This window comes from Podarcis muralis, chromosome 4 (assembly GCF_964188315.1).
Source record: "Podarcis muralis chromosome 4, rPodMur119.hap1.1, whole genome shotgun sequence".
Classification (NCBI taxonomy): domain Eukaryota; kingdom Metazoa; phylum Chordata; class Lepidosauria; order Squamata; family Lacertidae; genus Podarcis; species Podarcis muralis.
Window position 1 is genome coordinate 15,555,889 of NC_135658.1, and position 23,681 is coordinate 15,579,569.

General features: G+C 44.7%; 1 protein-coding gene across 5 annotated transcripts in view; it reads right to left on the reverse strand.

Annotated features, from left to right (window-relative positions):
- GRM5 (glutamate metabotropic receptor 5) overlaps window positions 1-23,681 on the reverse strand; it is a 259,730-nt gene that overhangs the window by 118,708 nt on the left and 117,341 nt on the right. For all 5 annotated transcript variants that reach the window (XM_028726026.2, XM_028726024.2, XM_028726025.2 and 2 more), the window contains exon 3: window positions 16,613-16,862. In XM_028726026.2, the coding sequence (XP_028581859.2) occupies window positions 16,613-16,862 (250 nt within the window). The remainder of the gene's footprint in view (window positions 1-16,612; window positions 16,863-23,681) is intronic.

Sequence of the window (23,681 nt, forward strand, 5' to 3'; positions counted from 1 at the left end):
AGTGTGCAACATGTGTGCATAAGCAAACGTTTGTACAAATTCCCCTGATAAAGGGAAACGTGGTTTGACACTACTGAAAATGCGCGCACACACACTAGACCGTGAACAGTCTCAGCTCCCGTCCTTATCTCATCTCAGCCCTTTCCTCTTAACCTTATTTGACATATAGACCCTTGATTATCTTCGGAGCTTTTCACTGAAACATTTCCAGAATCCATCTCCAGCCGTGGTACCCAGGGGAAAGAATCACAGTACCATTAACAAAAGCCAAACCTTGGGCTGTCTTGGCCGGAATTCTCGCATCCGGCAGGGATATGGGGCATAAATCTTTTCGTTCTGGCTCTAGTTTTGTGTTTTACATTTCAAGGTCAGTAAGGCATTAGAAAAATGCCTACTCGCTGCCATCAACCCCTTTTCATTTTTTCAAAAGTCTGCTGAAATAAATCCTGGTCTCACTTGGCAGTCCGCAGAATTAACTATACTAACCGAAACGCTTGTAGGAAACAACAACCAAGCTGGTCATAAGACAGAAGATGTTCCTTCTTAATACAGGTACATCTCTGACCACATCGAATCATAGAGTAGTCCAAGGCCCTGCGATGCAGGAATCACAGCTTTGTGTTTTGATTTGTGAAGCTACACATGTATGCAGGTCTGTGACCCACAGCACCAAATGCAACCGACCAGCCATGTGTTATGGCATGACCGGAGCTTAATTTTGGCACCACTCTGGCAGATAGCAGAAATATCGAGGTCTTTGTGTGCCACTTTACATAACCAGTGCTTCCCCTCACCCCCCAAAAATGTTTAGGGGTACTCTCATTTTGACTCAAGAAAATCAACATAAATGCTTGATTCTGTCTGGGACTCAGGAAACACCATAACAGGGAATGAGGCCGCCATTGGGGGTAGCAACAGAACTGACGATTCACTGTGCTAGAGAAGAAACTTAATTTTTTTAGTTTCTTCTTCTGTTAGATTCACAAAATGTTTAGGGGTATGTGTACCCCTGCATGCCCCCCCTGAAAAAGCACAGTACATAGCTGATGGGATATGCTCCTCATGAGTTGTACCAGCCTGCCCATATGCCGGATCCTGCGTTATGGTACTCATAGAGGTCTCATTCAGGTCTTTATGGCCTGGTGGAGATGTAACAATCTCAAACGGAGTATAGCATTTGTGCCCACATGCTCCTTTCTCACGCTTCTCCTTCTCTCTTGAGGACTATATTAAGGTTTGTAAAACCACAGTGTCCTGTGAAATCTGAAGCAGGAAACTGTGGTTTAAGCACTGCTTACCAACCAGAGTATCAAGCAACCATTTATTTAAAGCACAAACAAAAAACCAGTCTGGTCCTGGTTTAATAACCTGCTTCATACAAAGTCCTTAAACAGCAATTTCCCAGTTGGGACATCATGGGAAACTGCGAGAAACAAACCAGGATATCTTACTGGGTACATGAGGAGAGGAAGAGAGGAGAAACGAGAAGAGAATGGATGGGCACAGTGCACATTATTTGCCTAATAAACCACTGGCCTGTGTGTAGCCAGTGTGCCACAGAAGAAGACCAACCACAAGTCCTTCCAAATGTAAAAATAAGCTTTAAAAAACCCCAGCTTTCAGTACTCGCTATTGGAATGTTCGAAACTCCGTAAAGTGAGGGATGGGAAGGATCAGTGCTTTTTTCCTAAAAAAATAAATGTTTAGGGGTACTCTCATTTTGACTCAAGAAAAATCACCATTTTATAGTTCAAATCGTGAAAAATAAATACAGTAAATGGACAAAAGTACAAAATTCACAAAATGTTTAGGAGTATGCGCACCCCTGTGTCGCCCCCCAGAAAAAAAGCACTGGGAAGGATGAACCATAGCAGGTAGGCTGTGGGAAGTGGGACACCTCTCTAAATTCAGAAATTATAATAATAGTACTCTCAGTTAGGAAAACAGAGTACAGTCTGCCTCACTTGTTACTTCCCCTACAACTATGGCTCCTATAATGTGTTCTACTGGGGATGTGCATACAGTCATACCTCGGGTTGAATGTGCTTCGGGATGAGCGCATTCGAGTTGCGCTCTGCAGCAACCTGGAAGTAATGGAGCGCATTACTTGCGGGTTTCGCTGCTTGCGCATCCCCTCAAAATGATGTCACGCGCATGCGCAGAAGTGCCGAAACATGACCTGCGCACGCACAGACACACAGACACGGGTTACGTTTGCTTCTAGATGCGAACGGGGCTCCAGAACTGATCCCGTTCGCATCTAGAGGTACCACTGTACTGGGGGAAATAGATATAAAAATGTGCATAGCAGAAGTTCACCCTCAAATGTGGATGAAATTCCACTAGGACTTTCTTGTATTGTAAACTGATGCAGCAATGTGGAAAACTGAATTCAAGATGGGAAGAATGAGAAACAGAGAGAAACCAAAACTGGCAGATTCATCCATCCCTAGTCCTGTCTGTTTTGTGAGAAAGAACCTTCAGAGGGGAGAATCAGGGGTCTTGAAGCATCCCATCATAGAACTGTAGAGTTGGAAGGGACCTTGAAGGCCATCTTGTCCAGCCCCCTGCAATGCAGGAATCTCAACCAAAGCATCCATGACAGATGGCCATCCAACCTTCTGCTTCAAAACCTCTAATGAATGCTAGAAACCAGGGTCATCCAATGAAGCTGATCCAATGAACAAGGACATACATAAGGAAAGGCGTATTCATACAGTGCATAGCTGAATAATGGTGTTCATTACCATAAAATGCAGATATGGCCACCAACGTAGACAAACTGGTGAAATTCACATTCCACTGAAGTTCATGGCAAGGGACCTATTTATTCTTATGGACCTGGAATCCATTTTCAAGTTTGCAGGACTAGGAAGCAGGCTGAATGGGCGCTCAGCTCACCGGCATTTGTCCACAGACAGCTTTCTGGGTCATGTGGCCAGTATGACTAAACTGCTTCTAGCGCAACAGGACACCATGACGGAAACCAGAGCACACAGAAATACCATTTACCTTCCTGCCACAGCAGTACCTATTTATCTACTTGCACATTGATGTGCTTTCGAACTGCTAGGTTGGCAGGAGCTGGGACAGAGCAATGGGAGCTCACTCCACCATGGGGATTCGAATCGCTGACCTTCTGATTAGCAAGCCCAAGAGGCTCAGTGGTTTAGACCACAGTGCCACCTCACCACAACCCCAAAATTGCCTTTGACTGGACTTAACAGTCCAGGGGTCCTTTACATTTACCTTTTTTTTTTTTTTACAGCTCACCTGGTCTCAGACTTCTCTACTATGATGCAATGACCTCTAAACTTATTGAGCGCTGGCACAAATGACACTCCGGCACATATTAATGTCACATTTGTCTTCCCAGGCTTTTCCTGGAGCTTACTCCCCACAGGTTATTTTATTTTATCTTATTTCAACTCTGCCTCGGTTATCTGCTGAGTTTTATTCTGCACAGTGATTTTAATACTGATGTTGCTTCAACTGTGGCGCATTATCTCGAGGCTGAGGAAATAGGTGGTGTGAAAATATTCAAAGGTCTAGCCTTTCTTTTTAAATTATAGTAATTATTTCCAAACTGGCATCTATGTATAAATATTCACACACACAAATTGTATGCAAATGGGTCCTCCTTTTCGGTGATTTCTAAGAGGCCACCCAAAGGGCAGATGATTGACAAGACACATTTCCTCCTCCACCTCCTGGAATCCCCCCCCCCCCCATGTTATACACAAATGTCTTTTTTTTTCTTTTCTTAATGTGCTGTTCACTGTATAATGTCCCAATGGCCTTTGGAATGAACAATACAGATTCTCTCTCTCAAAATATACTTAGAGGTGTGTGGCACTATCCAATTGCCTAAGGGGAGAAATGAGCAGAAAAGATGACCGTGGGAATCTTCCTTAAGAAGAAGAAGAGTTTGGATTTGATATCCCGCTTTATCACTACCCGAAGGAGTCTCAAAGCAGCTAACATTCTCCTTTCCCTTCCTCCCCCACAACTGTGAGGTGAGTGAGGCTGAGAGACTCCAGAGAAGTGTGACTAGCCTAAGGTCACCCAGCAGCTGCATGTGGGGGAGCAGAGACTCAAACCCGGTTCACCAGATTATGAGCCTTCCGCTCTTAACCACTACACCACACTGGCTCTCATACTGTCATGGACTGGCTAGGCAAAGAAGGGTTGTGGGGGGCAGCAGCTGGGGAACCCCCAAGGGAAATTCCAGAGAAGGAAGGCTCAGAGCCAAGGAATTGCTGGTGGGATGCTGAGGACCAGTCTGAGGGGGAAGATTGGGGGGGGGGGGCTGGATGCTGAAGGGGCAACAGGCTTTAGTGAGCAGGGAGAGCCTGTGATAGGGAGCAGTTCAGACTTTGAGGCTGATGCAGAGGAGGGGGGTCAAGAGGCTGCTGAAGAATCCAAGGAGTCTCCCTCTCCTGCTGTGACAATCTCCCATCTCCTCTGGTCTCCAAGAACGTGCAGAATAATGAGGAGGGCAGAACAGAGGCCAGAGGTGTGCAGACACTGCTTGGGAAACATCTAGGAGAGGAGGAGCATTAGCAAGGGTGCAAGGCAGGGACCTTCAGTCCTGGCAACTGTTCCACAGAGGCAAGACCAAGTAGGAAGTTCTGCTGAGTCATATGCTATTTCCTTGAATAAAGAGTTAACTTCACTGGAAGATCAAACCTATCTATTCTGAAGGAAATCAGCCCTGAGTGCTCACTGGAAGGACAGGTCCTGAAGCTAAGGCTCCAATACTTTGACCACCTCATGAGAAGAGAAGACTCCCTGGAAAAGACCCTGATGTTGGGAAAGATGGAGGGCACAAGGAGAAGGGGACGACAGAGGACAAGATGGTTGGACAGTGTTCTCAAAGCTACCAGCATGAGTTTGACCAAACTGCGGGAGACAGTGGAAGACAGGAGTGCCTGGCGTGCTCTGGTCCATGGGGTCACGAAGAGTCGACACAACTAAATGACTAAACAACAACAACAATGGAGCCCTGCATCTTTTGTGCTGACCTGCATCTGACTCCAGTCCTGACAGCTACCATGTCGGACTGTCAGTTCATCTAGCTCATGCTGCCTGCACTGACTGGAAGCATCTCTCTCTGTTTTCAGGCAGGAGTCCTTCCTGAGATCGCCTGAAGATATCATGGATTGAACCTCAGACCTTCTGCATGTGGAGCCGGCAGTTTGCCACTGAATTATGTCATTGGGTATCCGTCTTTGCTCCCCTGCTGAAATGTAAACAATGGAAGGGGGGGATGGGTTGCATCCTGCTACCATTTACACAGAGTAAACACACTGAAATTAATGGACTTGTGCTCATCATGGTCATTAATTTCAGTTGGTCTACTCTGAGGAAACATGAGTTGACTACAAGCCATAATTATACCACTGCAGGTTTGTGCCAAGAAAAGGAGATCCAACTAGCTCCACTATCAAAGCCCGTAATTTGTTTTCAGTGTGATTTCCAAGCACTTAAGCTGATATATTTGCAACTAAACAGTGTCATCCTATTTCTCTTTATTATTATTTTTTAATGCTTTCAGGGAACTGTCTAACATTTTAAAGGGAAACCTATTTCCTCATTGTGCTTGAGCCCAGCTAAAAGAAGCTTTGTTCCTCGGATTTCTTTGGCTAAGAGGCACGGAGCGTAGGAGTATGATTTGAAATTTCAGCCTCTGCGAGGCATTCAGTCGCAAAACATGTGACTCACTAGAACTCCTTCTCAACCCCTGCAAAAAATAAAATGCAGTCCTCCCACCCGCATCAGAGTAGAAACTCCATTTGGAGGCTTGGTGGGGCAGCCTAAGGCAAAGATCCGAGGGTAAGCAGTATTCAGAGTCTACAGCAAGGATGGCGGAACTGTATCCCTTCAGATGTTGCTGGACTACAGTGCCCATCACCTCTCACCATTAGCCATGCTGGCTGTGACTGATGGGAGTTGGAGTCCCACAACATCCACAGGCCTAGAGCTTCCTACAGCCAATCAGAAGCTGCATTTTGGTGTCCAAACATTTTGGAAGTCGAATGGGCTTCCGGAACAGATTCTGTTTGACTTCCAAGGTACGACTGTATTTGTATGGATTCAGCCCAGTTGCAACAATATCATAACCAGGGCTTTTTTCCCAGCCGGAACTCGCTGGAACTCAGTTCCAGCACCTCTCAGGTGGATGCCATTGCCATTATAAGAGAGCAAGGGAGGCATTCATGGTGAGTCCCAGCACCTCTTTTTCTAGAAAAATAGCTCTGATCATAATTGATCTCAGCTCTCCTGTGCCAAGCCTGTGTACTCAGAGGTAAGGTCCACTGACTGCAAGGCCGCTTACCCTTGGAGAAGTGGCATATTTGTTAAACAAACAGGAATAATTGCTGTAACAACAGAGTTATTCAGAGACTTTCTCAAGCAGCCAGGTAAGGGAGTGTGGGGGAGGGTGAGTTGTTGTTGTTTTTAAAGTGAAGATTTTCTTTTCTTTTGGGAAACAACAAAGCATGTTCCATGTCAGAGAACCGTCATGGGAATTTCCAGGCAATTTTTTTAAACTGATTGCCCTTTGAAATTAATGGACCTAAGTTAATCATTTCCATTAATTTCAGTGGGTCTGCTCTTATTATCATCGTTATTACCATCAATATAAGTTTCTAAGTTTACAAGTATAAAAAAACAATTACACACACATTAAAATATTGACATATATAATTACTAAAACACAATAAAACCATCTCTTAAAAGCGTTAAACGTAAAAAATTAAGGCATGCAATAAAACAATGCCATTAAAACTAAACAGCAATTAAAAGATGAAACTCAAGTTGGAAAATGAAGGGAACCCCTTTGTATACTCTAGGACGAATATTGGATACAACACATAGTATAATCTCAGTTTTCCATGTCTATAGTTTCCACCTCTGTGAATACATCATTCAGTTCACCTTTTCAGTTATTCTAGTGCCTTTTCCAATTAAAAGGATAAAAGATCAAAAGGATGTTGGTTTGGCTCTTATTGCTGGGGAAAGTATCCCCCTGCCCTCTGCCCATAAACCATACTTCCTGAAAATCGCCTCTTGCTGCCAAGATTTACAGGTCTTTCTCAAGGCCCTTGCGAAGGGATCTCTGTTTCAAGGTTTTTGGTATTTTTTCCACGTTATCAGTCGCTTTCAGCTTTAACCTCCAGAGACGCAACAGCTTCCCAGCAAACGATCCGTCAGTCATGCTGAAGGAGGAACAGGTCTGCTATTTGCGACTCCCTGTCATTTTAATCCACTCGTAGGGGAATTTATCACATCATCTAGCTTACAGATCAGAATTTGGCCTGGCTTTCGTACAGCCTCCTTTCACAGCACAGTGGAATGGCTAGAGTGCCAGATGGCAGAGACCTGAGTTCAAATCCCCACCTGGCTGTGAAGCTCACTGTGTGAGCCTGTGCCAGGCACAATCTCATAGCCTAGCCTACCTCACAAGGTTTTTGTGTGGGTAAAATGGAAGAGGCCAAGGAACACAATGTGCTGACCTTGGATGTTTCTCATGTTTCTAAATTAGTCCTGCCATGTTCAACAGGGTTTGCACATTAGTCGAATCATAGAATTTTAGAGTTGGAAGTGTTGAGGTTTGTGATAACACTGCAGCTTTGAAGTGGACAATTAGCTGGTTGGCAAGAAGCCAAGTTAAACAAGGGTACAGTGGTACCTCGGGTTACATATGCTTCAGGTTACACACTCCGCTAACCCAGAAATAGCGCTTCAGGTTAAGAACTTTGCTTCAGGATAAGAACAGAAATCAGGCTCCAGCAGCGCGGTGGCAGCAGGAGGCCCCATTAGCTAAAGTGGTGCTTCAGGTTAAGAACTGTTTCAGGTTAAGAACAGACCTCCAGAACGAATTAAGTACTTAACCCAAGGTACTACTGTACTTGAGAAAGTCTGCTTGGAGACAGGGAAGCATAGCAACAGGCAGTGATTGGTTAAAAGTTTTCCCTTATAAGCAACATGTCACATCAGGGCTGTTGTTGGAGTTCAGAGAGGTGTTGGAGTTTAGAGCGGTTGGTGGGTGGAGTCTGTATATAACTAACTTGTACAAAGCTGTGCTATACTCTGTATATAATAAAAGCAAATACAAATCACGTTACTGTTCAGCAATTTATGTTCCTGAGTCGTTGACTTGGACTACACGGACTACCCAGCCAGGCAGCAGAGATTTTTGGTTGAGACCCATCAACAGGAAGGGACCCCAAAGGCCCTCTAGTCCAACCCCCGCAATGCAGGAATCTCATCTAACGCATCCATGACAGATGGCCATCCAACCTCTTCTTGAAAACCTCCAAGGAAGGAGAGTCCACAACCACTCAAGGGAGACTGTTCCACTGTTCCAGCTCTCACTCTCAGAAAGTTCTTCCTGATGTTTAGCCAGAATTTCCTTTCTTGTAACTCGAGTCATACCCTCCAGAGCAGGGGAAAAAACAAGTGCTTAGGATTGTGGCTTCAATTTCTATTATGCTACAACAAATGTTGGGTTTGTTTAAAATATTTTATATCACCTTTCAGAAAGATTTCCCAAGGTGGTTCCCAAGAAATTCTCTTAGCCCTCCTCCAAAATATTAAAGCAATAAATTCAACAGCCTCTCCCCATCAGGACAAACATTTGTTAAACCAGCATCACAGCTGACATCAAAGGCCAACAAAGGCCGTGGAAAACAAATGAGTTTTCAGCAGACACTGAAGGCCTTGCCATATTTCAGTGGGGAGTCCATTCCATTCCACTACAATTCCTTTAACATAGGTGTTATATGTGTATAATATGTAGAATGCTCTGCTCAGCAGGCTAGTTGATGCGTTGGCCAAAGGAGGTAAATGGCACTCCTAGCTACTGTGGCCACTTTGAATCATAGAATTATCAAGTTGGAAGGGTTCCCCAAGGGTCATCTAGTCCAGCCCCCTGAAATGCTGGAATCCTTCCCACAGCCGTCCCTGGTTGGGCTCAAACCACTAACCTTCTGGTTAACAGCCAGACACACTGGCCCATTGTGCCACATGCAGCTCTAGTGTTAAAGATGGATTAGGGAGCACCTCCAGTCTATGCACCTGTTCCTTCTGTCAGTTTGCATTTCTTAGTGCAGAAAGTATTGTTCTGATGTGTAGAGATCTTTCCTATTCCATTTAATTCAAGAGGGTTCTGGAAGTGTCTCTGTGTGACAGAAACAAGCAGAAGGTTCATGATGTTTTGGTTGTTCCTTCCGAGAAGCTGATTCTATAATCCTATGAAAATGCTCGTGAATCTTCAGGAGGGATTGTTTCTTTAAAAAGTTCAGAAACATGGTGAGCTGAATTCAAGATTGCGGGGGAAATGAGATGTTGAGAGCAATCAATTTTGACAAATTTACCCATCTCTCAAGAGCGGGAAAACCCTGAAAGTGATGGCGCCTTGCCACATATACAACTTTTCTCAATGTTATTGCGGAAACGGGTTAGGACCTTACAGAGGAGGGGCTGTAACATGATGTGAAACAGAGTTAAGGTTGCGATGACACAGAAGTTTTATTTCACTTCCAGCTTGATGAACCCATTTAGGGCTATTTCCGTCTAACGTTCCAATGATCTGTTCTTAAAAATAGAGATGGCAATTCCCATTGGAAACGAGAGCTAATGGAACTTGCTCCTTGCAGTGGACAGTATGGTGAGAACAGTGTTTGGTCTGTGATGTGGGAACAATGCTATTTAAAGACCTTCAAAGAGAAGGGCACAATCCTGTGTGCACTCTCTTTCTCTCCAGAAGGAAGGATGGGGAGGTCCCTCTATGGCGCAGTGTACCAGTAAATGACACTTCCCCGCATGGAAGTCCTGTCAGACATCCGGCTTCCCAAAAAAGTTTGAAAACAGGAGCAGGCACTTCTGGGTTTCGATTGGGAGTCAAAATGTTTGAGATCTAGGCTGTTCAAAAACCAGGGTACGGCTGTATCAGTAACTATGCGTACTGTATTTTTTCATGTATAAGACGCCCCCTATTTTTGGGGACTTTGGTTGAGCTTTTTTAGGGGGGAGGATTGCCCATAGCTGTTGAGCTTTTTTTAGGGGGAATTGCCAAAAATTGCTCACCTGCAAAAGCAACCGATCCTCTGTCCACTCGCCAGCAAAAGCTGCAAATCGCCTGCCAAATTACCCCAGCGACAGCCAATCAACACCTGACCTTAATGCCGCAACCAATAACACACCCAATAGTCACTGATAATCTCTGGCTCATGGCAGCAACCAATCACACGCTCCCCCTATGCACTATATGTGTATAAGACTACCCCCCTTTAACATAATTTTTTACTAAAAAAACACCCTATTCTTACACCTGGAAAAGTACAGTATTTTGTTTGCTCTCTCTCATTGCTTCAGTTTTCTGTACACCGCTTAGAGATATATAAAATATATTAAGAGGTATAGGAATCAAATAATCAATCAATCAATTCATCCATCCCCCCCCCCTTGAGTGCTTTTTTCCTGGCTGGAATGTGTCCTTGAACTGGGACCATGCCTCCTGCAAGCCTGGATGGAGAAACATGTCTTTAGAAAGGGTGCATGACTTGCATGTAGCCTTCTCTACCAAGGCAAGAGCCATATCTGTTGCTCCACCCACTGCTTGTCTCTGACCACGCCCACCACTAGTACCTGGCCCTCAGGAGGACATATATAAGGACAAGTGACCCTTGGGCTGAAAAGTCCCACCCCTCCTCTTTCAGAGTTTTATCCTGCTTTTAGTTTGCTTTTAAGCTTGTGTCACTCTCTGCTTGGATTGGTCTGCTTTCAAAAGCCTGCTCTGCATTTGAATGGCACACTCTTCCGTATGGCTCCCTTGGCAGGGAAGAAACTTCTCCAGAACTTGAGGAGCAAACAGGAATTCCATATAAAGGCATAAGGATTCCTATCTTCTTCCTTCTTGGCACAGTAAAAGCCAAGCATGAAACAAAGTAAGAAACATCTCAGTGACTAATAAGGTCTGGATTCCAGGATGGTGTAATTTGCCCAGCTAACGAGGAATCAAATTCATTTAGTTTAAACTCAATTAGTAACCTCCTGATTTCTCCAGCAATATGTTCAGAAGGCAGCTATTTTTTTTTATTTTTGGGAACACACTCTACTTCCTAGAGTCACATCGAATGTTAACTTCCTCTACGGCGATCGGAAGAACGTTCTGGGTGACCAACACAGTTGGCTTCAGTTGGCTTATTATATTGTTAAAAATTGGTAAGGTTAAAGTTTCAGATGTCTTTTAATAAATGCTTTTAGTAAATAATCAAAACCATAAACTGGGTGAAACTCCTGCTAAAAGCACAACATACCATCAAACAAAATGTTACAATATGTTATTTAGCTCTTGATTTTTATTTTTTAAAAACTCTATTTCAATTGTTCATTGCTGCAATGTTTTAATCTCTTTAGTCTCTGTTTTAAAGGGTTGATTGCATAAATGTCTCCTTTGCTGTGTCTTAATTTGCTGTATTGCAATGGTGATTCTTAATTTGTTTTTACTTCACATGTCACTCAGAGGACTCCAGCAAGTGGACAGCTTATAAATTAGATTTTGTAAATATATAAGCATAGCCTTCAACATTTCACAGATGTGAGAACAAGAATCCGCTTGGAGAACCCGCTATTCTCAAACCTAGTTTCATTACCTATGTCCCCCTTCTTTAAACATTGGGGAAGGTTCTGCCTGTCTCCTGTTTTCACTTGGTTTGGAAAACAACAACTCCTTCTTCACCATTTAAAAAGCCAATGAGGTGTTTAATGCAATGTGTTATCAGCTTATTTTGAAGCCACGCCACACTCTGAAATAACAACTTGTGCACTTAATGTCCATGGGCAAGCATTTATGTTTATGTGCACTAGAAACAAGGGATAGACAAGCACAGGATGGTATTCAGCACTGTTGTTGTTGTTTAGTCGTTTAGTTGTGTCTGACTCTTCGTGACCCCATGGACCAGAGCATGCCAGGCACTCCTGTCTTCCACTGCCTCCCGCAGTTTGGTCAAACTCATGCTGGTAGCTTCGAGAACACTGTCCAACCATCTCGTCCTCTGTCATCCCCTTCTCCTTGTGCCCTCCATCTTTCCCAACATCAGGGTCTTTTCCAGGGAGTCTTCTCTTCTCATGAGGTGGCCAAAGTATTGGAGTCTCAGCTTCAGGATCTGTCCTTCCAGTGAGCACTCAGGGCTGATTTCCTTCAGAATAGATAGGTTTGATCTTCTTGCAGTCCGTGGGACTCTCAAGAGTCTCCTCCAGCACCATAATTCAAAAGCATCAATTCTTCGGTGATCAGACTTCTAGTCCTACTTAATTTTCCTCTCTTAATTTTCACATGCAACTCTACAGATGGGATTCACATGATGCTGTTTTATTGGAGCCTTCCCCCAATCTAGTGATGACCTCCAGCTATTTTGGACTACAACTCCCATCAGCTCTAGCCAGCATGGGAGTTGTCATCCAAAACAGCTGGAAGGTTGGGGAAAGTCTATTTTATTGTATTCTTCATTTATAACCCTTTGATTGTGAGCCACTTTGGGAAGATCTTTGGTTTTGAATAATGCAATACAAATTGCATCATCATCATCATCATCATCATCATTGGCCATAGCTCAGTAATAGAACATCTGCCAAGTTCAGTTCCCAGCATCTTGAGGTAGATCTGGGGGAAACCCTTCCGGAAACCCTGGAGATCAGTGCCAGATTATCAAATAGTCAGAGTACGATCTGGCCTATGGGCCCCACCCCTTTTAGGGGCCCCACGACAATGGATCGAAATAATATTGATTCAGACTTGAAAGAATTTGATTTTGGAAGAGAAACCCCCCATTAACTCAGAAACCGACATCATTGTGAAGGGTTCCCCAAGATTTTGACTGCCTAGGGGCCTCCACATGGTTTAATCCAGCCCTGCTAGAGATCTGCTGCCTGCCAATATAGGCAATATGGAACTGGATGGACCATTGGGCCTGACTCAGTATAAGGCAGCTTCTTATGCCCATATGCACATAGGAAGGGCCAGAGCTCAGTGGTAGAGCATCTGCTTTGCATGCAGAAGGTCCCAGGTTCAATCCCAGGCATCTCCTAGTAAGACTGGGGATGTCCCATGTCTGACATCCTGGAGAGCTGCTGCTGGTGCAGTTCAGACAATACTGATCTCGATAGCATCTTCCTATGTTTCTATATTTCTAAGGTGAAGGAGGAGTAGAAGAGGGGATGAAAGGAAGCATATCAGCGACCCTTTGAAATAGACAGTGGGGTGGCCTCTTCCCTATCGGTCCTATATCTCCTGTGGGTCTCTTGGTATTGATTAATTTCTTGGTGGCGCACTAGTGACTCTCTCAGAGCCCTGAAAATGATCGCTGTGCGAAAACATCTATTCATTTATTCTTCAAGATTCACATCCCGCTCTTTGACGAGTGCTCCCCCAACGCAGCTCTTGGCATTCATAAAATACAATTCCATTACAAAGCCACCTAACTCGAGGAATTAAAACCGTAAAAGAAATGGGCATGGGAGAAGAGGCAGAGGAGGCTGGGAATAAAGAGGAACAGGAAGAAAAACCGAATCAGCACACACACTTTCCAACTGTCCCTATGTATCATGGACCATCCCTATAGTACTTTCCATTACAAGTCTCTGGGAAACCATCAACCCCATTTTGTCCCTCTTTTTGGTCCTTGGGGAGATGCCATCTTAACACGTTGATAGTGTGAGTTGCTAGGAGCCACAGAGATGGGAAATTTAGAGCTGGAAGGGGCCACAGAGGTCATCACTCTCCTTCTTTGATGGAGGAACTAAAATACCAGATACAAGCACAGCCCACCTGACAGGTGACTGTTCAGCTTCAGTTTAAGTATTTCCAGCGATGGAGTGTCCACCTCCTCCCAAGGCAATCTGTTCCACTGTCTCCCTTCTAGGAAGTAAGGAAGGGCTGTGGCTCAGTGCTAGAACATTTGCTTTGATGCAGAAGGTCCCAAATTCAGCTCCTGGCATCTCCAGGTGGGAAAAGGAGACTCCTGTCTGAGACCCCAAACAGCCACTGAGCTAGATAGACCAATAGTCTGACTCAATATAAGTCTGGTTCCTAGGCTCCTAGTTGATACCAAGACATCATCTCTTAAGACTGTTGCGGAAGTCCTTTTTCTCTCTCTTTTGAATTTGGTTTTGGGAGGTAATGCAACAACTACTGTACAAATAAAATACAAAATGCTTTGTTCTCCCCTGGCAAACGCTCCTTGCAAGTATGCAGATTTTTACCAAATTAGGATTTGGTTGTGGATATCCATTTCAGTTTCTTTTTTCTTCCCCAGCGATGGAAAACCAACAGTAACTATCCAGTCAAAGTTTTATTGCTCCAATATAAACAAACAGCAGCGTTCCATTACACGACCCCTTACTGATCTGCACTTCCTGTTCATTGATGGGGAGTAAGAGGCTTGAATCATCTCTCCTGCCTGAAGCAGTGGTCATAAACAGGCTGGATCTGCTCCCAGCTTCTGTATTCAGTCTAGCACTATATTACAACTGCTGAAAAACAGCTGATCCCATGTGTGGCTGTCAAGTGGGGCTGGAAAACAGCCCAGCTCTATTTCCCCAGCGCTATGAAGCTAGGAGAGACTCAGTTGTCTATCAAAAGACTCAAGTCTAAGTATGTATATATTGAATATTGCATCCCTGTTTATTCCTGCCCCATCTTCTCCTCCAGTTGTCTCCTCTGTATAAAACTTTAGGTTGTGAGCAACAGACCTGTAATTGGCCAACTCTTCAGTCATGCAAAGAAATCCTTGCCAGTACCTCCTGCTACAGAATCCCATCTTAAAGATACAAAACCAGAGGAATGGAGATGCCGTAGTGTGGCGCTTGTGTGCTGGGCACCCACAGTGCGGCGCCCAAGTCTGCGCCACTGTATTAGGCCTCTCCCAACCTGTCTAGGTGGTATTCCATGCAACATCCAACACTTAGCCAGGGAGCCATAGAGCACCATAGGAGGTGATGCCCCAGAGCCAACCATCTGTTCGTTCTGCCTTATTAACCCTTTTCATCACCACAGTCTCTCAAAGACAACCATATCACTTAAGGCAGTGAAGCAGTTTTGCCCTTCCAATTCTTTTGGGCCGCCTAAGCCTAATCTACAAGGAGTGCACAATTACAATGGGCATTCAAACAGAATCTATATCCACAATTTAATTTGTGTGGGGAAGTGCCTTCCTACCTCCATCCACTATCTTGACGATTTTACCTTTTACAACAGGGGTCAGCAAACTTTTTCAGCATGGAGCTGGTCCACTGTCCCTCAGACCTTGTGGGGGGCCGGACTATATTTTTTGGGGGGAAATCAACAAATTCCTATGCCCCAGAAATAACCCAGAGATGCATTTTAAATAAAAGGACACATTCTACTCATGTAAAAGCACGCTGATTCCTGGACAATCCACGGGCCGGATTGAGAAGGCGATTGGGCCGGATCCGGCCCCCGGGCCTTAGTTTGCCTACCCAAGTTTTACAACATCTTACGAAAAGCTAGCAACAATAACTTTGGACTTACTCATTTATATGACTTACATTGTTAAGACCCAACACCCTCAAAGACAGCCAATGCAGATAAACAGATTGTTCTTCATATAGCAAGACATATATATTGGGGTTATTCAATTATATCATATACAATTTATAGGGGCACCAAGAGCTATCCTCTGCAAACACTCACACTCTCTCTTAAACTGAGCAAGATAGAACTTTTGTTTTACATGCTATTGTTAATCTCTCCTTTTGGTAAGGGAAAACAGAAAAGAAACCCTTCTGTCAAGTTCTCCTTCCAAGTCAATGAAAAATCTGCTTTGTTAATTTCTCAGACAATGTGTGGTCAATACAAGTTTATTTTCTATCTGGATTATAATAACCAGCCAGCTCTGATTTATGCATAGGTTTGATCTCAAAAGATATAACCAAGTCTAGTTAAGAAGCTCATTGCGTTTCTGCTAAATGTTATTTTCAAAACAAACAAACAAACAAACAAACAAACAAACAAACAAACAAACAGAAAAGACAATGGTTCCCAGTTCAGCTCATATTCACAAATAGTCAGATGTATAACCCCACCTGCATCAAATGACATATTCAGCTAATTCAATGGGAACCATTTGAGGATCAAAATGCAGGGAAGACCTCTTTCACTGGATTCAATTGAAGGAGGTTTGCATATGCTTCCAACATTTCCAGAAATATTAGCTATCCAACACTTGCACAGATTTACATGTGCAATTGGTGAAAGGCCTTTTTAAAAGGTGCCCTATTAACTCACATGCTTGTACAACGCAAAACGGTCAGCACCATCTCAGGAGAAGCATTCCTCTTTCTCACACAGGAAGTGATGCTTTTTCTAAGATTATCCTTGGTGCAAATGTCTGTGTAATATACAAATCCCCAAAGCTTGCTTTAAAATTCTGTACTATTTCACAACTTTGCACGTTTGATTTCACCGGCTGAACTTCACGCAACTCATTTCTTTCATCGGAGGGCCACCCTCATTTGAATAGCACAGACTAAAGATGCATTTTGCACTCCCATGAAAAAGGCGGCAATTATCTGCAGATTTACTCACCTGCCCAGCAACAGGAATTCTCCAGTAAGGCCCAAGCGCCTCATAGCCATCAGCAGCCCTCGTACTGTCATGCCCTCACAGAAGCACACCACAACTCTCGCCTTGGGCAAATGGCTTCTCAGCTTCTCCAATAGCTTATCAAAGCTCTGCTCGCCGGCGTTGCTGTAGATCTTGTAGGAATGGGCGATGCAGACCCCTTCCTTGCCCGACATGTCTTTGAAAGCTTCCATTCCACTTTCGCCATAGTTTCCTGAGAGAAAAGAAGAAGAAAATGCACACAAAGACATTAGCAATAAGGTTCCTAGGGGGTGATAATTTAGGCAGCGCCATCATTTTATGCAACTGCAAATTGTCCAGATTGTCAGGCTTTAAGTGTGGGGGCCCGTACCCTTTGGAACTCCTTGCCACTGCCTATCTGATAAGTGTGTTCTCTGTTCTTTCTGGCACCTGCTAGTGTGGTGTAGTGGTTAAGAGCGGTGGACTTGTAACCTGGTGAACCGGGTTCGCTTCCCCGCTCCTCTACATGCAGCTGCTGGGTGACCTTGGGCCAGTCACACTTCTCTGAAGTCTCTCAGCCTCACTCACCTCACAGAGTGTTTGTTGTGGGGGAGGAAAGGAAAGGAGATTGTTAGCTGCCTTGAGACTCCTTTGGGTAGTGATAAAGTGGGATATCAAATCCAAACTCCTCCTTCCAGCAAGCCTTCTAAATGGAGTTTTTTAAAAATCCCCATTGGTGTTTGTATTGGATTTCATTTTATATATGTGCAAATGTGGTTTAAAACTGTGTTGTTGTGTTTTAAAAATTATTTTTATATGTGCAGTTGTTTTAACAGTCTATATAGAATTGTTTTATATATATTTTTATTATATTGCAAAATGCTTCGGGGCACTTTGCGGGAAGTGATTCATAAATGAAATAACAAGAAGGGTGTTATACAGCTAAGTTTTACTCAGACTCACTGAAATGAGTGAGGTTGAGTATGTCATTTCAATGCGTATGCCCTGAGAAAAACCTAGTTGCATACCACCTAATGATATCAGCAGTAGTAGCAGTACTGATTCAGTGTGCAAGACCTGGGGACTTCAAACTGGATGAATCAGATTCCAGCCTTTCCTTTGCTGTAGATACATTTCAGAGATATTCAGGCAAAACGTCTGGTTTCAGCCTCATTTTCCTTCTTAAAAACAACAACAGCAACAGCCACCCCTCTCACAAAGCTGTTCTGAGGACAAAAGAAAAGGGCAATTGTGATTTTATAGCATTTCTGTTCATTTTGCAATTGCATAAGCTCCTGTGAGCTGGAACATGTACCATTATCTCATTGGGTAAAGTGCTTACATGTGTTCTCTCTGGGTCTCGCCGTTCATTTCCATACATATGGCTCAATTTGCATATAGCATTGCCATGCTATGGACTAGAGGCCAGGCAGGGTGCATCTCTGGTATCCTAATGTTGCGTGCCCAGGCGGAGACCCCCCCCCTGACCCCAGGCGACACCCGAGTGGAATAATGACTCGTGACAACGTGTTATGGGATTAAAATTGGCCACAACTTTATTAAACTTTCAGATGTAGGAAGATCTTGGCTTAAGCATTGGGCATTTATCCCTCCCAGTCCCTGGCCGGGGATCTGGGGCACATCAGGGTTAACCAATTGCATCTGGGGATTGGGCTGGCTCTGGAAGACGTATGTTTAAGCCCCCCATTTCACCACAACACAGGGGAATGCACTGACAACCTTTCAGTGTATGGCCAGTGACTCCCCTCAACACAAGCCCTTTAACGGGGAACCCTGGGATCACCACTGCCTTACCGCCAGAGCAGTACCTATTTATCTACTTGCACTTTGATGTGCTTTCAAACTGCTAGGTTGACAGGAGCTGGGACAGAGCAATGGGAGCTCACCCCGTCATGGGGATTTGAACCGCCGACCTTCTGATCGGCAAGTCCGAGGCTCTGTGGTTTAACCCACAGCGCCACCTGAGTCCCTTTGCATACCATACATCCCTGCATCTTTTACATGAACCATTCCATAATCCATGGTTACATCCATCAAAACTTATTTACACTGCTGAATTTATCTTAATGCTACCAGAGTTTTTAAATGAACACAATTTTTATCCATATATTCAGTAAACATTTTCCAGTCTTCTTTAAATGCACATTCTTCTTGTTCTCTTATTCTATATGCTAGCTGCGCATATTCCATCCATTTAAGTTGCCATTCTTCTTTGGTTGGGACCTCGCTCATTTTCCATTGCCTTCAGATGTCTTCTAAAGACTGCAAAGTTACTTATCTCCTTGGCTCAGGGGTTGCATAACTCCATACCCTCCAACATTTCGCCGATGAAAATAAGGGACATGGGTGGTGCTGTGGGTTAAACCACAGAGCCTAGGACTTGCTGAACAGAAGGTCAGCGGTTCGAATCCCTGCGATGGGGTGAGCTCCCGTTGCTCGGTCACTGCTCCTGCCAACCTAGCAGTTCGAAAGCACGTCAAAGTGCAAGTAGATAAATAGGTACCGCTCCGGTGGGAAGGTAAACGGCATTTCCGTGCGCTGCTCTGGTTCGCCAGAAGTGGCTTAGTCATGCTGGCCACATGACCTGGAAGCTGTAAGCCGACTCCCTCGGCCAATAAAGCGAGATGAGCACCACAACCCCAGAGTCGGTCACGACTGGACCTAATGGTCAGGGGTCCCTTTACCTTTACCTAAGGAAAAGCAGGAGATTCTAGGATCACATCAGAAGCTGGGATGGCTTCTGTCAATCTGGGGCTGTCCCTGGAAAATAGGGGTCCTTGGAGGGTTTGGGATGGGAGCTGTGGCCCAACCGCATTTGGAGGGCCTCATTTCCTCCATCCTTCCACGTCACTCAGCACCTACGGCCCAAAGCCGGGGAAAGTGCTGTTGAATTGTTGGCCTCTGAAGTGTTGAGCTCAGTAGCCGTTTCCCAAATTTCTCAGCCGCTTGAATCGTTTGGGCATCAGATGAACCGCAGCTGCTGCCTCTGATGTGTGAAACAGCTTGAAGCAGAGTTGCTTTCGCAGGCAGAGCGGTAAGCTGCCTCACCTAAGACGAGGGGGAAGCGCTTTGGAAAGGATGAGTGCTCTTAGCGAGGTGTTATGAATTTCGGCATTGAAGGAAAAAAGAAAACAGGGGGTGGGGCTAGCCCTATCTTTTGCAGCGTAATTCCAGTCCTGAGAAAAAAGGGACCAAATTCGTTCAGTTGGGAATGGTATAGCTGCACATTGCAGTGTGTGTGTTTGCGCTGGAGGGGTTGCAGAGGCCACAGCATTGCAATCAAGACATCTCCGTTCCCAAATACTTGTCGTATATAAGCTATGCCTAATTAACTTTTCATCTGAATAATCCCAGTGGTGGAAGAGAATTTCTGAGAGAACATGTATATTTAATTGCAATTATGTGGGAGAGAATAATGGGGAAGGGGGAATCATTGTGGGAAAATGGACTTTCATGTGTGTTGCGGTTGTTTTCCCAAACAATGGGACACTATTTTCAAGTTTCTTGCAGCGGAGGCTGGTCCATTCTGGCAAACTGTGTATTTCCGCACCAACATCAATCTGCCCTCAGCCAAGCCTCAGATGCCTCAGTGGCAGACCTTGAGGTCTCAAATTTCAGCAGCGCCCCGTGCAGTGTCAAAATTTGGCACCCCACCTCTCTTGCTCCTTTCTAAATAATCATAGAATCATAGAATTGTAGAGTTGGAAGGGACCCTGAGGATAATCTAGTCCAGGGGTAGGCAACCTAAGGCCCGGGGGCTGGATGCGGCCCAATTGCCTTCTCAATCCAGCCCACAGATGGTCCGGAAATCAGCGTGTTTTTACATGAGTAGAATGTGTCATTTTATTTCAAATGCATCTCTGGGTTATTTGTGGGGCCTGCCTGGTGTTTTTACATGAGTAGAATGTGTGCTTATATTTAAAATGCATCTCTGGGTTATTTGTGGGGCATAGGAATTTGTTCATCCCCCCCAAAAAAAATATAGTCCAGCCCACCACATGGTCTGAGGGACAGTGGACCAGCCCACAGCTGAAAAAGGTTGCTGACCCCTGATCTAGTCCAACCCCCTGCAATGCAAAAATGCAGTTGTCCCATACAGGGATTGAACCTGCAACCTTGGCATTATCAGCACCATGGTGTATCCAACTGAGCTATAGTTGTGGCATCCCTAAATCAGCCTCTGCCTTAAATCAGCCTCTGCCTGCCTACCTTCTTATGCTACCTGTCAGTTCCATCTGCAGTTCCATTGTTGCCTTTGTAGAACTCGACAGAGAGGAGGATTGGGACGCAACTAGAATTTGTTGTCTCTGCCTCTCATTGGGTCTGGCCAATCTTTTAGGTGACATTGCCCTGCTGTTGGTCTTTCTGCCTCCTGCCCTACCAGTTCCAATGGGCACCAGCTACTGGCAAAGTCACTTAAATAATGCAGACTAGAGAGCCCAGAAGGAAAATAAATTCCCAACAACACTTTATGGAGGAAATAAGTGCATAACTAGAGGGGGAAAGTAACAGGGAGGTTTTGTTTTTTCTTACTTCGGGCCTTGTACATAGCAGGGAAACAGCCAAACAAACAGACAGAGGAAAAACTCACTCAGTGGATGGAACTCATAGGCACAGAAGATCCTCCAGCTTGGGTTACATTTGCCAAATTGCATGCAAGCCCAGGGGCTTTTTGGAATTCCAAACAGGGGGAATGGAGGTCAGTAATATATAGGGTGAGAGGGGTAGGAGAGAGAGATCTGCACCCACTTATCTGCAGGCAGTAGCACTACTGGGCTATTCTGTTGTGAAATTTTCTTTTTGTAAGTGGCCTTGAGTGCTATTTCAGGAGGAGGTTAGGGGACAGATATCCAAAACAAATAAGTAAGCAAGCAAGCAAATAAACTGCAACCCACCCACCTAAACCCCTTCAATTTGTTCATGTCACAAAGCACTGCAGAGCAAGTCAACACCGATAGTGAAAGAAGTGAAATAGGACCTGAAGGAATGGTGATGGCAGGAAAGGGATTTTCTGCCGGTATACATTTTTTCTCCATCTGCTGAAATGGGAGGAAAGGAACCAGCAAACGCAATGACATTTAGACAGGTTTCTCTTTTGCATATCGCTCGTTTCAACAAGAAGCAACTGCCTTTTCACCTACTGAAAAAGCTCTTCCAAATCTGTTAGCCTAACATGAACTGGATCAGCTCTAAAAACTTAAGAAGATTTATGGAGAGAGAGAGAGAGAGAAAGAGAGAGAGGAAGAGAGAAAGAACAGATTGTGTGCTTCCCCACCCCCTCTCTCCCCGTGATGAAATTTAATACAATCTGGCGTGTTACAAAGTGCCCAGAATCCCCATTTTAACAGATTCTGCACCCGTCACCTTTTGTAGTTTCCAGCAACTACTCCCCAGTGGGGAAGAGGGAAGGGAATGAAGTGATCAAAACGATACTGTGTTCCATTACTTTATCCAAATGGTTAAAATGTGCAATTCCAGCCAGAAGATGTTGGTAGTTTTGAGTGGTTCGGTTTAGAGAACAGGATTAAATGGTTTCTGCTTGGGAGACTTCAAGCAGCTCCCCAGAGACTTGTTCAGCACTGAAATTCAGTATTCGATTTACTAGACTCGTGGGCCAGTAGCCCTGAGAATGGGCAACTGGAGCAGCAATTCCTCGTTCCCACTTGGACCATTCATTGGATAAAAATATGGGACAGTAGATAACTCAGAATGAATCCTAATGTTGTGTTCTGTTAGGGAAGAACCAACTCTCTCCTAGTTGACCTTTTCCAGTGTTCCCAATTCATCAGAAACAGCTGCTGTTCCGTCATTCATGTCCCTAGTCTAGAGGTTGCAAAAGAGGCACTTGCAAAGGTGTTTCCAGGAACCGGCAACGTTCCGTCCCGGACAGTCAACTTGAAATAAGTATTGCAGTCTTTGTGGTGTGTGGTGCAAGAATTTCTCTGGTTTGCCAATGTGTCCACTGGCTGATAAAGTTAAGCCTCCCTTGCCTTAGCCCCATCCATGCTATAACTGAAAGCACTGTGGTGTCGCTTTAAACAGCCATGGCTTCCCCCCAAGGAATTATGGGAGCTGTAGTTTGCTAAAGGTGCTGAGAGTTGTTAGGAGACCCCTTTTCCCCTCGCAGAGCTGCACTAGGAAGAGGCTGGGTATGGTTTGTTAGTTCTTTTTAAAAAAACCCTTCTTTCCTCCACCTCACCCCCAACTGCATGTTTAATAATGTTTCAAACCTTGTTTAAGCATGCTGTTGGGAGGACAGAAAATCAGGACAGCCTCTCTCCACTCTTCTGTGGGGGCTGTGCAAGGCCCCCAGTCCAATTCAGGGCCTGGATTGGGGCAGGCCTGGGTTAGATTGGGGTAGGGGGTGGGAGACATTGCAGCCTTACTGTTATGTACTGAAGTTATCACCCTGGGCCAGCAGGGGGATACTGTAGACAGTTATGCAAATGAAGGATCGAAAGTGACGTTCAGTGATTGGATAGTTTTAGAAGGTTGTTACAGTAACGTGGTACTGGAGCTCTATATAAGCAGGCTGACTGAGCCCTTCAGTTCAGTTCTGTCCTGGCCTGTGAATAAACAAGAGCTGTTTTGAAGAATCGCTGTGTCGTCTGATATGTTCACTCACAACTTAACACTTACATCAATCACATAGTTTTCATCATATGCTGAAGCTGCACAACTATATTCAGGCCTTTGAAAATATGAATTTCTGTATCCTTCTGAATTGTTTAAACTTATTTTTGTGGAGTTAACGCTCCGCTTGTGCTGAGGCACACCCCGCCCCCGGCATGCAACAGTGTGCCAAGGAGTCTGGCGCCCACACTCCCTGAACTTCTGCCTCTTGGCTAGCAAACAGGGTTTTCCCCTGACCGTTTGTCCTCTCACAAATTTGGTTACTAGACATAACGCTTGGCTGGAGCATGACCGGGGACGCAGATGTAATCAAGTATCAGAAAACATTTTAGGGAAACACCTGCTAACATGTATATTCGCTAATGCTGGAAATGTGCTTACATGGAAATACGTCATGTTTAGAGTGGTTTCACTACTG